Source organism: Xenopus tropicalis, chromosome 2 (genome assembly GCF_000004195.4).
Source record: "Xenopus tropicalis strain Nigerian chromosome 2, UCB_Xtro_10.0, whole genome shotgun sequence".
Taxonomy (NCBI): domain Eukaryota; kingdom Metazoa; phylum Chordata; class Amphibia; order Anura; family Pipidae; genus Xenopus; species Xenopus tropicalis.
The window spans coordinates 174,723,005-174,739,118 of NC_030678.2; the positions used below are offsets into that span (position 1 = coordinate 174,723,005).

The 16,114-nt window shown below is 45.5% G+C and overlaps 1 protein-coding gene and 1 pseudogene across 3 annotated transcripts in view; one reads left to right on the forward strand and one right to left on the reverse strand.

Annotated features, from left to right (window-relative positions):
- Positions 1–12,973, forward strand: part of piwil3 (piwi-like RNA-mediated gene silencing 3) — a 31,564-nt gene extending 18,591 nt beyond the window's left edge. For all 3 annotated transcript variants that reach the window (XM_031896275.1, XM_031896274.1, XM_031896276.1), the window contains 10 exons: positions 1,352–1,466; positions 1,550–1,737; positions 2,046–2,118; positions 2,269–2,469; positions 7,172–7,275; positions 8,215–8,285; positions 8,869–9,022; positions 9,759–9,884; positions 11,299–11,446; positions 12,277–12,973. In XM_031896275.1, coding sequence (XP_031752135.1) covers positions 1,352–1,466; positions 1,550–1,737; positions 2,046–2,118; positions 2,269–2,469; positions 7,172–7,275; positions 8,215–8,285; positions 8,869–9,022; positions 9,759–9,884; positions 11,299–11,446; positions 12,277–12,393 — 1,297 coding nt within the window. In that variant the 3' untranslated portion in view covers positions 12,394–12,973. The remainder of the gene's footprint in view (positions 1–1,351; positions 1,467–1,549; positions 1,738–2,045; positions 2,119–2,268; positions 2,470–7,171; positions 7,276–8,214; positions 8,286–8,868; positions 9,023–9,758; positions 9,885–11,298; positions 11,447–12,276) is intronic.
- The window catches only part of LOC116406442, a 954,163-nt pseudogene that overhangs the window by 253,607 nt on the left and 684,442 nt on the right, over positions 1–16,114 (reverse strand).

The following is a 16,114-nucleotide window of genomic DNA, read 5'->3' on the forward strand; positions in this document are numbered from 1 at the left end:
ATGATATCCCCAAAATAAGGTTTTACTGATACCTGCAGCTCAGGCATGCAGCTAAAAGCCAATACCCACAACCACCAGAACTGAACACATCAGATCTTAAGAGTTTCCTGAGGGCCCCTAAAACAAAGGGACTGGTGTCCCGCTACTGCCAGAGAGGTTATCGGTTTTGCACATTATTTGTGGTTTGCGGACATACCCCATCTGGACTCGTATATTATACTCATAATTATACTCGGAGAATATTGTACTATACACAGGGCATATAGAATGCCTACACATCTCAATGCTATCGGTCTTTGCCCAGACAGTCTGTTTCAGGTGGGGGGGGGGGGGGGTACAGGGTATGTTTTTTTATGGTTTTCCTAAACTGCCCTGATACAGCTGAATTCTGGAGAAATGATTGATCTCCTGAGTTATGCCTTCTGGTTTGTGTTCTGGTACTGGTGGACCAGTGCACCCCTATTATGAACTGGAGTGTGAGCCAGAGGGAATCTACCATTAAAGGAACAGTAACACCAAAAAATGAAAGAGCTTTAAAGTAATAAAAATATAATGCACTGTTGCCCTGCACTGGTACAACTGGTGTGTTTGCTACAGTAACACTACTATAATTTATATAATAAGCTGCTGTGTAGCCACGGGGGCAGCCATTCAAGCTGGAGAAAAGGCACAGATTACATAGCAGATAACAGATAAGTTCTGTAGAATACAATAGTGTTTTATCTGTTATATGCTATGTGCCTGTGCCTTTTCTCCTTTCAATGGCTGCCTCCATGGCTACACAGCAGCTTATTTATATAAATTATAGTAGACTTTCTGAAGTAAACACACAACTTTTACCAGTGCAGGGCAGCAGCACATTATATTTTAGTTACTTTTATACACTTTCATTTTTTGGTGTTACTGTTCCTTTAACGTATAGTATTAATTTACAGCAATTCACATATAAGTAAAGCTTTTACAGTAGCTCCAGCATTCATGACAGTGACAATATGCCCCAAGTCATTAGATAAGAGGCAATGGGTATTGGCATTACAAGTACAGAGGTTGGAAAAACACCTAGTAAGAGGGAAAGCTCTGATGTTAAAGAACGGGTAGTTAGAATTGAATGGCTAAGGTAGTGCCCAAAAGTACATCCATTATGCTGTGCTTGTTGTTTCCCGCATAATGCACTGAGCTGTCTGGCCCTGCACTGCAATATCAAGTTAAGGAGTTGGATTAAATTAATTTGCAAGCAATACAGTGTAGTATTAAAGATACCACAACATCCAGTCCATGACCGTATCCATTTGAAACTGTTTTTAGGTGACTGAAGAGAAAGTACTATATAATCTGATCTCTTCTTTTTCAGAGATGAGAATGTCCAGAAGGAGCTTCGAGACTGGGGGCTAAATTTTGATAAACAGCTATTGCCATTTGTTGGCAGAGTGTCTCCTCCTGAAAGGATTCTGCAAGCTGGAAGAACCGTAAGAAACGCAGTCATTGTCTTCAAGAAACCCCGTTAATTGTAAAACAGTTGCTTATTTCATTCCCCTGTTGCTTTGCGCAGGCAGATTACAACCCTCAGTTTGCAGACTGGTCTCGAGAAATGAGAGGACAAACTCTGATCAGTGTGAGACATCTGGATAACTGGATGCTGCTGTACCCCAGGAGATGCTACGATGCCGCTCAAACTCTTGTACAGACTCTAAATAAAGTGGCACAGCAGATCGGAATGAGGATGAATAATGTGAGGATGTAAGAACGTCTCCATGCTCTTATATCTTATAATTATATATACAAATAAGTAAAAAAACATTGTAAATTTGTAATGAATCTATATTGCAATGTTGCTTAGAATTATGTTTTCTTTTAATAGGCAAAACATTTTTTGGGTTGACTTGTCCTTTGAATGCAGTATTTTGCTTCTCTGGTCTATTCCTTATATTGAACTATGGCATTTGGTCATTGCTATTCAAAGCCTAAATACCTGGTATGCCATAGCGCTAAGCAGTGCGTACATACTGAACTGCGCTTTTAACCGTCCTATTATTACTTATCTTTAGGTTTGAAGTAGATGACAGAGCCAATTCCTATATACAGGTTTTGAATGCAGAAGTCAATCCAGATACGCAGATGGTACGTACAGTGCGATGGGAAATAATCACCAAGTCATTGGCACATGTTGTGTGCCTCCCAGGGAATCCTCTGTTTTACTATTTCCCTCTGGTTTTATTTGTGGTTAATATGTCATATATCTTTTTATATTTGTTTTTATTCCAAACACAGGTAGTCTGTGTACTGTCCAGCATTCATAAGGAGAAGTACGACTCTATAAAGAAATACCTCTGCCTTCAAATCCCCACTCCGAGTCAGTGCGTCGTGGCTCGTACATTAAGTAAACCGCAAACCGTTCTCTCTGTTGCTACAAAAATTGCGATGCAGATGAACTGTAAGATGGGAGGAGAACTGTGGAGCGTGGAAATACCGGTAAGTTTCGCGTCTCGAGTGTTTAGGCCCGAGGTTTCCCAAAAAAGGTCTTTCCATAATGTGAAGCACTATGTATTAAGGCTACTAAACCCTATTTATACAGTAGAACTCTATAGTAAGGTACTTTTATTACAGAGGAAAAGTAAAAATGGTTAAGGGCACCTCTCATACAAAAATTGTTTCCCCCAGTGACGATGTGGGCTAATAGAGACCACACTCAGTCGGGGGATACAATAGTACTTTCTAAGAAAAGCCCCTCGCAAGCGTTATGCTGCCACACCAGGAAGGATCTCCCAGTGTCGGCAGCCATGTTTGGGCACATACATGCACACAAGTGCCCATGTCGCTCATTATGGCATGGGTGTTACCCAACATGGCTGCCCACACTGGAATTTTGTGTGAAAACACATTGTTTTGTACTTATTCTGACCTGCACACATGGGCTTAATTGTTGTACACAAAATATTTTTTTTGCTGACCAAGTAATTATAGGGAACATTGCTGGGAGGTCCCTCCTAGTGGGGGCAGTAAAGCGCTTGTAAAGGGGTTTTTTTTTTGACAGTACTGTTTCCCCCAAGCAAATTGTTGCCTCTTGGTGGTAGGTAGGTGCCCTTTTAAAGTAGAAAACTATAGGAAATGGTAATAACGTTTTCTGTATTAAAGGTTTTCTGAATAATTGTAGTGTCACCCAGATCTATTTCCTTGCTTAGCTTAATTACAGACACGGCTGGGCTCTGGACATTCAGGTCATTGTAACACCTTTTGTTTTGCTCATAAAAAGTTCTTCCCTGGAAATGGGGTACTGGAGCACTTTAAAAATAAAATTGACACCATCCGAAGTGACATTGCACAACTAAATCCCCATAACCATTCCCCTCCCTCCCTACATGCTCCCCAGTCTCTTCTTGGCTCCTTCTCCCCAGTGACTGAAGAGGAAGTCTCAAAACTGCTGTCTTCCTCCCACCTTACTACCTGCCCGCTTGATCCCATTCCTACCAAACTTCTACGTAATGCCAACCCCTGTCTTATCAAAGCCTTAACTCATCTATTCAATCTCTCTCTCTCTACTGGAATCTTTCCCTCCCAACTGAAACATGCATTGGTAACCCCTATTCTGAAAAAACCCTCCCTAGATCCTTCCAATCCTACTAACCTCCGACCTATCTCTCTGCTCCCATTCATTTCCAAACTGCTTGAGCGCCTAGTATACAACCGAATGGCGCTATTCCTCTCTGACAATAACCTCCTGGATCCCCTACAATCTGGTTTTAGACAACAACATTCCACCGAAACTGCTCATAATTTTTCAGGATTCGTTGAGGTTTGGCATGGTGCCGAGAGACTGGCGGATTGCTAATGTGGTGCCGTTATTTAAAAAGGGATCTCGTTCTCAGCCTGAAAACTATAGGCCTGTTAGTCTGACATCAGTAGTAGGAAAGCTTCTGGAAGGGGTAATAAGGGATAGGATAGTTGAATACATTGCAGTTCACAATACTATTAGTTTGTGCCAGCATGGTTTTATGCGTAACAGATCTTGCCAGACTAATTTAGTTGCCTTTTATGAGGAGGTGAGCAGGAACCTTGATGCTGGAATGGCAGTTGATGTCATCTACTTAGATTTTGCTAAAGCGTTTGATACAGTACCGCACAGAAGGTTAATGATCAAATTGAGGAATATTGGCCTAGAACATAATATTTGTAATTGGATAGAGAACTGGCTGAAGGATAGAGTACAAAGAGTGGTGGTAAATGGAACATTTTCTAATTGGGCCAGTGTGGTTAGTGGGTACCGCAGGGGTCAGTCCTTGGGCCTTTGCTTTTTAACTTGTTTATTAATGACCTGGAGGTGGGCATAGACAGTACTGTTTCTATTTTTGCTGATGACACTAAATTGTGCAAAACTATAAGTTCCATGCAGGATGTGCCGCTTTGCAGAGCGATTTGACAAAATTGGAAAACTGGGCAGCAAACTGGGAAATGAGGTTCAATGTTGACAAGTGCAAAGTTATGCACTTTGGTAGGAATAATATAAACGCAAACTATCTACTGAATGGTAGTGTGTTGGGGGTATCCTTAATGGAGAAGGATCTAGGGGTTTTTGTAGATCACAAGTTGTCTAATTCCAGGCAGTGTCATTCTGTGGCTACTACAGCAAATAAAGTGCTGTCTTGTATAAAAAAGGGCATTGACTCAAGGGATGAGAACATATTTTTGCCGCTTTATAGGTCCCTGGTAAGGCCTCACCTTGAGTATGCAGTGCAGTTTTGGGCTCCAGTCCTTAAGAAGGATATTAATGAGCTGGAGAGAGTGCAGAGACTGCAACTAAACTGGTAAAGGGGATGGAAGATTTAAGCTATGAGGTGAGACTGTCGAGGTTGGGGTTGTTTTCTCTGGAAAAGAGGCGCTTGCGAGGGGACATGATTACTCTGTACAAGTACATTAGAGGGGATTATAGGCAGTTGGGGGATGTTCTTTTTTCCCATAAAAACAATCAGCGCACCAGAGGTCACCCCTATAGATTAGAGGAACAGAGCTTCCATTTGAAGCAGCGTAGGGGGTTCCTCACGGTGAGGGCAGTGAGGGGGTTGGGGAATGCCCCTAGTGATGGGGTAATGGCAGATTCTGTTAATGCCTATAAGAGGGGCCTGGATGAGTTTTTGAACAAGCAGAATATCCAAGGCTATTGTGATACTAATATCTACAGTTAGTATTACTGGTTGTATATATATAGTTTATGTATGTGAGTGTATAGATTGGTTAGTATAGGTTGTGTGCTGGGTTTACTCGGATGGGTTGAACTTGATGGACAATGGTCTTTTTTCAACCCTATGTAACTATGTAACTATGTACTATGTAACCCGACTAACAAATGACTTCCTTTCGGCTAAAGCCAAAAAACACTACTCGCTACTAATACTTCTTGATCTCTCTGCTGCTTTTAACACTGTGGATCCCCCTCTTCTCCTCCAGACTCTCCGCTCTCTTGGCCTTCGTGACACTGCCTTATCCTGGTTTTCATCTTATCTCTCAGATCGATCCTTCAGTGTCTCTTACAATGGGGAATCATCTTCTCCCTTGCCTCTTTCTGTCGGGGTTCCTCAAGGCTCTGTCCTGGGCCCCTTACTATTTTCTCTCTATACCTCCTCACTTGGCAAATTAATCAGTTCTTTTGGCTTTCAGTACCACCTCTATGCTGACGATACTCAGATCTATCTTTCCTCTCCTGATCTCAACCCAGAGCTTCTAACTCGCGTCTCTTCCTGCCTGGCCGCTATCTCCACTTGGATGTCCCAACGTTACCTGAAATTAAACCTCTCTAAAACTGAACTGGTTCTCTTTCCCCCATCCAACGCCCACATTGTTCCCGAGGTATCTATAACGGTTAACAATTCTACCATCACCCCATCTTCCCAGGCCCGGTGCCTTGGGGTTATCCTTGATTCTGCCCTGTCCTTCACCCCTCATATCCAATCACTTATCAAATCATGTCACTTTCACCTAAGAAATATCTCCGAAATCCGATCATTTATCACCCAAGATGCTGCCAAAATTCTTATTCACTCTCTTATAATATCTCGCCTGGACTACTGTAACTCCCTATTAATTGGCCTTCCCCTCCAAAGACTGTCCCCTCTCCAGTCCATAATGAATACTGCTGCCAGGCTCATACACCTCTCCAACCGCTCCTGCTCTGCCGTGCCACTCTGCCAATCCCTGCACTGGCTTCCCCTACCATCCAGGATAAAATTCAAGCTATTGACCCTCACATTTAAAGCAGTCCATAACTCTGCCCCACCCTACATGTCTGAACTCATCTCTAGGTACCATCCAACCCGCTTGTTACGCTCCTCTACTGACCTGCTCCCCAACTCCTCTCTCATTCCCCCCTCACACACTCGCATTCAAGACTTTGCAAGGGCTGCCCCCCTTCTCTGGAATTCGCTCCCACAAACTGTCAGACTTTCTACCAATCTCTCTGCCTTCAAGAAATCTCTAAAAACACATTTATTTAGAGAGGCTTACCCTAATCTAGTTTAGCAATACCCTGTGCCCCACCTCTCACAACTCTGGTCATGCCCATTCCCACACCTTGTGTCTCAACCCTTTCTCCTTGTAGAGTGTAAGCTCTTTTGGGCAGGGCTCCCTTCCCCCCCTGTATCGGTTACTGATTGCTTTATATGTTACTCCTTGTAGAGTGTAAGCTCTTTTGGGCAGGGCTCCCTTCCTCTCCTGTATCGGTTACTGATTGCTTTATATGTTACTCCTTGTAGAGTGTAAGCTCTTTTGGGCAGGGCTCTCTTCCCCTCCTGTATCGGTTACTGATTGCTTTATATGTTACTCTGTATGCCCAATGTATGAAATGCAGTAATTCCCTGTAGAGTGTAAGCTCTTTTGGGCAGGGCTCCCTTCCCCTCCTGTATCGGTTACTGATTGCTTTATATGTTACTCTGTATGCCCAATGTATGAAATGCAGTAATTCCCTGTAGAGTGTAAGCTCTTTTGGGCAGGGCTCCCTTCACCTCTTGTATCGGTTATTGATTGCTTTATATGTTACTCTGTATGTCCAATGTATGTAACCCACTTATTGTACAGCGCTGCGGAATATGTTGGCGCTTTATAAATAAATGTTAATGTAATGTAATATAAGCAGGTCTCTCCTATAACATCTTCATTCAGACTTTCCTTTGTATTTGTGTTCCAGCTTGGTGAAATGATGGTCATTGGCATTGATTGCTACCATGATACCTTGTCAGGCAAAAGATCTATCGCTGGGTTTGTCGCCAGTATGAACAGAAATTTGACTCGGTAATAGAGCAGTTGTGTCATTTTCATCCTTTAGCTTTATGAGAGAGAATCCTTATACAATCCCTGCTTCCATTCTCCTGCCAAACGATCATATCCCAATATATAGGGAGACAATCTGCTTATTTGGTGACCTCTCCCACCCTAAGATTATTTACATGAGTAGGACTGCTGATGGGGATATACTAACAGACTAACTCAGTAGAAAACTTACTGCTATGGTATTATCCAGAAATGTAATAAATGCTCAGGCCCAATAAGCTGAAACGATGGAGACCCACAGCATCCGCTTTGATCCTATGCTCCAGCCCCAGCAATATGTGGGTGTGAAGAGGACACATAGCAATCCCAAGCTGCCATTAATGCCATTCCCCTGGGGGCAGACAGTGATGACAGAAATCTCGCTCTGTAGGTTGGGGAAGTAGCATTGCAATAATCCCAAACAGCTGTACTGGAGCTCCGTTATATTATATATATATATATCCGTTGTACCTCAGTCCCGGGTTGGACTGGGGGGTGCAGGGTCCACAGGGGCTGCCGCCCCAGGGGTCCCCCACCCCCCAAGGTGCCTCCTCTGGCCGCATCCCCCGCAGGGGCCCCTATCTGATGTCCACCCCCTGAATGCCAGAGGAAGGGCAATAGGGTCGGGTCTGGGCCGCTGGGACCCACTAGGACCCGGGGCCCACCGGGTATATTGCCGGTGTCCCGGCTGCCCAGTCCGACCCTGCCTCAATCCCATAGGCCCCACCCCCTGCGACATGCATTCAACCGCGATCTGTGGTGGAGATTCCATCAGCGCTATAGTGACATTCCTAATCATGGCTTCCCCAGTTTTACTTGTAGTTTCTGTATTTTGTTTAAAATGAACAAATGAGATCCGTTTTTCCCTCCAATAACCTATGCATATCTGCAGTAACTCAAGTGTTGCATATTATATTGTAGCTGGTATTCTCGCTGCGTACTTCAGGACCAAAAGCAGGAAATTGTGGATGGTCTGAAAGTCTGTTTGCAAGGTAATTGTGTCCTATTCTGAAGTGGTACAATGTGCCCTTCTACTTGTCTCAAAAATTCCAAAAGTGGCAGCACCCTTACAAAAGTTTTAGTTTTCTTTATTACATGATTCACTCCATTTTCCATAAATAATTCTCTTTACTAAGCACAGAGATGTACTTGGTACCCAGGGAAAACTAGAGGGGGGTAATATCTTCCCTGGGCAGTAGTGTAAGAGCCCTCCCTGCACTTCTGTCTAGGAGAATGGTTGCACTCTACGCTAGGGTTGCCACCTAGTGGCAAAAAAAAAACTGTTGCAGCGATGTAGCTGCCATAGGTTAATATACGAATCTCCACAACCAATCACGTGCTGCTTGTGGCATGCAGATTAGTCTGTTTTTTTTTTTTTTTTTTTTTTTTTTTTTTATTGCCCCATGTGTCTTCACCCCTAGGTAAGAGGCACAACAATGCTTTATTGCTTAGCTTCTCCATCAGTCAGGCCATTTACTTGTACATTTTACTGGTACCCAGGCCCAGTCCCCCAAGCCCAATGTTAATTACTGTGTGTTATTTGTCCTGTTGCTAATGGGAGTTTTCTTCTTCCAGCCTCGCTCCATGCCTGGTTTAACTGCAACAAGAACTTACCTTCCCGCATTCTCATCTATCGGGATGGCGTTGGAGATGGGCAGCTGAAGACCCTGGTGAACTATGAAATCCCCCAGTTCCTGGATTGCATTAAATCTGCAGGAAGAGATTACTGGTACTGCTTTGTCTGCTCATTCATCCCACTTAACTATTATATTGTGCTGTTGTCCCCTGGGGCCCTGCACCCCCCCAAGGTACCTCTGCCGGACACGTCCCCTGCAGGGGCCCCATACCCTCCCCTGAATGCATGTATGTGAAACGCATCAGGGGCGGACATCGGCGGCCAGGGGAAGCGGCAACACGGTTGGGTCTCAGCCCAGTCTGACCCTGGTTCTATAAAAATAAAACATGAAACCCCAAATGTTTTTTTTAATTAAATCATCCATCCCTGTAATAAATGTATTTAAAAATCTGAGCTGCCAATCATATATTTCCTGCCCTGCCTCTATAGAGGCGGGACAGGCAATATATGATTGACAGCTCAGATTTTTAATTACAACTACTTTTACTTTCTATTCAGCACTTCCTAGATATCACTTAGATGGCAAATGCATAAGATTTTGGGGGATACAAAGCACACAAAATGGCGCCGGCCTGCTGGCTGTGATTGTATATTCCAAGAATTGATATTCCAGTTTCTCTTTCAAATCACTGCTTGGTTGCTAGGTTAAATTGGACCCTAGCAACTCAGCAATTAGATTTAAACCCCAATCTGCTATAACGATGTAATAGAGGTAAAACTTACGTCTAATATTGGAGACTCTGGGGAAAAAATGGCTGTTTTTATTCACTGCAACTGTGCTGAAAGTCAAGGTATTTACTTTTGGAATTTTTTTTTTTTCCTTTCCCAGCCCCAAACTGTCCATAATTGTAGTAAAGAAGAGAATCAATGCCAGATTTTTTGCCCACCTGGGAGGCAGGATACAGAATCCTCCCCCGGGCACCGTCGTGGATGTAGAAGTGACCAGGCCTGAATGGTATGTACTATATGTGTGTACCACACCAACTTTACCCAGTACAGGTATGGGATCTGTTATCCAGAAACCCATTATCCAGAAAGTTCAAAATTATGGGAAGGCCTGTCTCCCATAGACTCCATTATAAGTAAATAATTCCAATTTTTAAAAATGATTTCCTTTTCTCTGTAATAATAAGAGTACCTGTACTTGATCCCAACTAAGATATAATTACCCCTTATTGGGGCAGAACAGCCCTATTGGGTTTATTTCATGGTTAAATGATTCCCTTTTCTCTGTAATAATAAAACAGTACCTGTACTTTATCCCAACTAAGATATAATTACCCCTTATTGGGGCAGAACAGCCCTATTGGGTTTATTTAATGGTTAAATGATTCCCTTTTCTCTGTAATAATAAAACAGTACCTGTACTTGATCCCAACTAAGATATAATTACCCCTTATTGGGGCAGAACAGCCCTATTGGGTTTATTTAATGGTTAAATGATTCCCTTTTCTCTGTAATAATAAAACAGTACCTGTACTTGATCCCAACTAAGATATAATTACCCCTTATTGGGGCAGAACAGCCCTATTGGGTTTATTTAATGGTTAAATGATTCCCTTTTCTCTGTAATAATAAAACAGTACCTGTACTTGATCCCAACTAAGATATAATTACCCCTTATTAGGGGCAGAACAGCCCTATTGGGTTTATTTAATGTTTAAAAAATCTTTTAGTAGACTTAAGGTAGGAGATCCAAATTACAGAAAGATCCCTTATCTGGAAAACCCCAGGTCCCGAGCATTCTGGATAATGGGTCCCATACCCGTATGAGACTGTTTGAGCCCTCGTATATATTGGAGGCCAAGGTGTTGTGCAACTGCAACTCACAATAATGATGGGTTCCAGTGGTTCTTGAACTTAATCAGGAATGTATTTATTAAACAGATACACATAGGAGCATTAATAGACAGTGCATATCACAGGTCACACTGACATCATCCCCGCAGGGCAACAATGGGTTACTCTCTGCTTTCAGGTAATACTTCTCCCCAGTGGAACCCGAGCTCATTCACTATCTGGCCCCAGGTCTGTACACTGGCTGCTAAGCCTTTTATATTATAACACAGTGCCACCTTATGGCTGAACTGTAGAACTGCAAGGGTCATGCTATGACTTTCCATTTATATGGGGACCCCCTATAGCTGTCTAAATAACTAGGGGGCTGTCAGAGAGAAAAGGGCGTAACATGTGAAATTCCTACATGCAATTTGCAGTTGGTCTACAGAATACTAAGTTTATTTCAGGGTAAACTGAAAATAATCAGGGTTCATCTGTCCTGGGCTCTTTTTTTATTGCATTTTTAATATCCTTGCTGGCGGTGAAAGATTTCCACCTGAACCTGAGGCATTTTGTTCACTTGTGTGTAGGTACGACTTCTTCATCGTCAGCCAGTCAGTGAGGCAAGGGACTGTGTCTCCTACTCACTACAATGTTGTGTATGATAGCAGCGGCCTGAAGCCCGACTACATGCAGCGCCTCACCTACAAACTCTGCCACCTTTACTATAACTGGCCTGTAAGTATTCCAGCGTTACCTTTCCTTCAATAGGAAACGGTATTTTTTTTAACCCTTTGCTTTACTTACTATTGAGTATCAGAATAGCACTCAATAGTAAGAAATCCAAGTCCGGCTTGGGACTCCTCCAGTTACATGGGAGTAGGAGAAACAATAGGTTAGCTGAAAGCAGTTCTAATGTGTAGCGCCGGCTGAAAGCTCAGACTCAGGCACACTTTACTGCTGCGCTGCAAGTTGGAGTGATATCCCCCCCCCCCTCACCCCCAGCAGCCGATCAGCAGAACAATGGGAAGGGAGCAAGATAGCAGCTCCCAGTAGGTATCAGAATAGCACTCAATAGTAAGAAATCCAAGTCCGGCTTGGGACTCCTCCAGTTACATGGGAGTAGGAGAAACAATAGGTTAGCTGAAAGCAGTTCTAATGTGTAGCGCTGGCTGAAAGCTCAGACTCAGGCACACTTTACTGCTGCGCTGCAAGTTGGAGTGATATCCCCTCCCCCCCCCCCCCAGCAGCCGATCAGCAGAACAATGGGAAGGGAGCAAGATAGCAGCTCCCAGTAGGTATCAGAATAGCACTCAATAGTAAGAAATCCAAGTCCGGCTTGGGACTCCTCCAGTTACATGGGAGTAGGAGAAACAATAGGTTAGCTGAAAGCAGTTCTAATGTGTAGCGCCCCCCCTCCATCCTCCAAGTTGGATATTGTTTGGGTGCCCTATGTGTAGGCGCCGGTGCATAACTGATACCCACACAGAGTGTTTCTCATTGGCCACAGCTGTTTCGTAAATACCCATTGCAGCTAATGACTTGTGCTTTTCTTCATTACATTACAGGGAGTGATCAGAGTGCCGGCTCCGTGCCAGTATGCCCACAAGCTGGCCTTCTTGGTCGGGCAGAGCATTCACAAAGAACCCCACTTGGCCCTTTCCAACCGCCTTTACTACCTCTAGATGAAATGAGGAGCGGGTTCCGCTATCTGTTTCCCGGTGCTATATTTTGAGTTTTTTTCTTAAATCAAATTTGGGAAGAGTTTCCCTATATTTATGTTTATTGCAAGTTGCCATTTTTTTTTTCTGGAAAATTATTAATATAAAATGTTTCAGACACAGCGGAGAAGTGATTGATAGAAGAGGAAATGTGTATTTTCTGCTTGTTTTTCTTTATTGTATAAATGAAAATAATTAATTTGTTTTTGTTAATTAACTGTGTGCATTAACGTTTGTTAGACTGCCCAAACACTGAGGGGGGAAGCAGAATGGTATAGTCCCACTAGCGCTAGCAGCACACGGAAGGTTAACCCAATATTTACCCTTAATATAATGTGTCGCTGGCAACTAAATGGGAGCTTGGAATTGAGGTGCCAATGGGCAATGTGTGCTGGGCACCATATACACACAAGTAATGACGGCATCTCAATGGTTGGCACTGCGACCAGTCAGAATTCAGCTACACTATCACTCAAGCCCAAACAGCCCCCCAGCCCAATAAATAGTGACTGTCTGTGGCACCTTACAGCCCCCCTGGCATTCCCAGTACCCAGAGGCACAAACAGCCCCCCCAGCCCAATAAATAGTGACTGTCTGTGGCACCTTACAGCCCCCCCGGCATTCCCAGTACCCAGAGGCACAAACAGCCCCCCCCCCAGCCCAATAAATAGTGACTGTCTGTGGCACCTTACAGCCCCCCTGGCATTCCCAGTACCCAGAGGCACAAACAGCCCCCCCAGCCCAATAAATAGTGACTGTCTGTGGCACCTTACAGCCCCCCTGGCATTCCCAGTACCCAGAGGCACAAACAGCCCCCCCCAGCCCAATAAATAGTGACTGTCTGTGGCACCTTACAGCCCCCCTGGCATTCCCAGTACCCAGAGGCACAAACAGCCCCCCCCAGCCCAATAAATAGTGACTGTCTGTGGCACCTTACAGCCCCCCGGCATTCCCAGTACCCAGAGGCACAAACACCCCCCCAGCCCAATAAATAGTGACTGTCTGTGGCACCTTACAGCCCCCCCCGGCATTCCCAGTACCCAGAGGCACAAACAGCCCCCCCAACCCAATAAATAGTGACTGTCTGTGGCACCTTACAGCCCCCCTGGCATTCCCAGTACCCAGAGGCACAAACAGCCCCCCAGCCCAATAAATAGTGACTGTCTGTGGCACCTTACAGTCCCCCTGGCATTCCCAGTACCCAGAGGCACAAACAGCCCCCCAGCCCAATAAATAGTGACTGTCTGTGGCACCTTACAGCCCCCCTGGCATTCCCAGTACCCAGAGGCACAAACAGCCCCCCCAGCCCAATAAATAGTGACTGTCTGTGGCACCTTACAGCCCCCCCGGCATTCCCAGTACCCAGAGACACAAACAGCCCCCCCCCCCAGCCCAATAAATAGTGACTGTCTGTGGCACCTTACAGCCCCCCTGGCATTCCCAGTACCCAGAGGCACAAACAGCCCCCCCAGCCCAATAAATAGTGACTGTCTGTGGCACCTTACAGCCCCCTGGCATTCCCAGTACCCAGAGGCACAAACAGCCCCCCCCAGCCCAATAAATAGTGACTGTCTGTGGCACCTTACAGCCCCCCTGGCATTCCCAGTACCCAGAGGCACAAACAGCCCCCCCAGCCCAATAAATAGTGACTGTCTGTGGCACCTTACAGCCCCCCTGGCATTCCCAGTACCCAGAGGCACAAACAGCCCCCCCAGCCCAATAAATAATGACTGTCTGTGGCACCTTACAGCCCCCCCGGCATTCCCAGTACCCAGAGGCACAAACAGCCCCCCCAGCCCAATAAATAGTGACTGTCTGTGGCACCTTACAGCCCCCCTGGCATTCCCAGTACCCAGAGGCACAAACAGCCCCCCCAGCCCAATAAATAGTGACTGTCTGTAGCACCTTACAGCCCCCCTGGCATTCCCAGTACCCAGAGGCACAAACAGCCCCCCCAGCCCAATAAATAGTGACTGTCTGTGGCACCTTACAGCCCCCCCCCCTGGCATTCCCAGTACCCAGAGGCACAAACAGCCCCCCAGCCCAATAAATAGTGACTGTCTGTGGCACCTTACAGCCCCCCCTGGCATTTGCCGGAACCCACAGATTGCCAGTCCGGGCCTGACCAGAAGGGGGCCACACTGAATAAGTTATTAGCCGTAGGGCCCCAGGCAGGACACACACCGCCATGTTGGTGCCATGTAGAACACAGGGTGTATATTGGTTAAGGCACACCTGCTACAGAGTTTATACATACGGCCTTGGGGCACAGTGCTGGTTAGTTGATGGCGCTACTATGCTTATTCTCCATGTTGTAATTAATAAAACTGCCGTTCAGTCTCTGATCGCGTCTTCTCCTTTGCTAAGGTGGTTGGTTAAAGGGAAAGTAAAGCCCCTGTATATGCTAAGCCAGTAAGTTTGTGAGCCTTGGCCTTGTCACGGGCAGGGCCACATTCAGCGCATTCACGGGCCAAACAAACCTGTAATGGCTGCTTTATTGGTTTCTACATGGGAGTATTTCTGTAGGTTACTGAGGGGATCTTGGTGCCAGGAAGCCAGTAACCCTTCCTTATCCGCAGGCCTCAGGGTAAATCTCTGCCGGGCGCGCCCAGACTGCGGCACCTTATGGGCCGGGAACGCAGCACCTTATTGGGGAGAAAGGTACATTTATTCCATTCTATAAACATTAACTTGATGAGAAAACAGTGTATCCCAAAGGCACAGAGAGATGGAGCCAAGGGATCCGGTGTCAAATAAATACCTGAATTTTCTGGGGCAGCCGGACGCCCCCAGGGAGAACTCTCGCCCAAAGCAATGGTGTCGGCAAAACCCACGGTAATTTGCACACGTCTGAAGGGACAGGTCCGAGAGTTCTTGGCTACCTACATAGCAAGGGCTTTAAGTCAAATATAGATTGTAAGCTCACTGGGGCAGGGACTGATGGGCATGGGATAGGGACCTTAGATTGTAAGCTCACTGGGGCAGGGACTGATGGGAATGTGATAGGGACCTTAGATTGTAAGCTCACTGGGGCAGGGACTGATGGGAATGTGATAGGGACCTTAGATTGTAAGCTCACTGGGGCAGGGGCTGATGGGAATGGGATAGGGACCTTAGATTGTAAGCTCACTGGGGCAGGGACTGATGGGAATGTGATAGGGACCTTAGATTGTAAGCTCACTGGGGCAGGGACTGATGGGCATGGGATAGGGACCTTAGATTGTAAGCTCACTGGGGCAGGGACTGATGGGAATGTGATAGGGACCTTAGATTGTAAGCTCACTGGGGCAGGGGCTGATGGGAATGTGATAGGGACCTTAGATTGTAAGCTCACTGGGGCAGGGGCTGATGGGAATGTGATAGGGACCTTAGATTGTAAGCTCACTGGGGCAGGGACTGATGGGAATGGGATAGGGACCTTAGATTGTAAGCTCACTGGGGCAGGGACTGATGGGAATGGGATAATTATCAACAAATTGATTAAGGTGTGCTACACAATGGACAAACCAGCTAATTGTAGCCCCAGGTGCAAGCTGAACCCTCAGCCAGGGTAAAACAATATCCAGGATAAAATGAAAAAACAGCAGCACTCCGGAAATGTTGTAGAAAAAAGTGACTTTACTCAAGTGCACACAGCTGTGTGCACTTGAGTAAAGTCACTTTTTTCTACAACATTTCCGGAGTG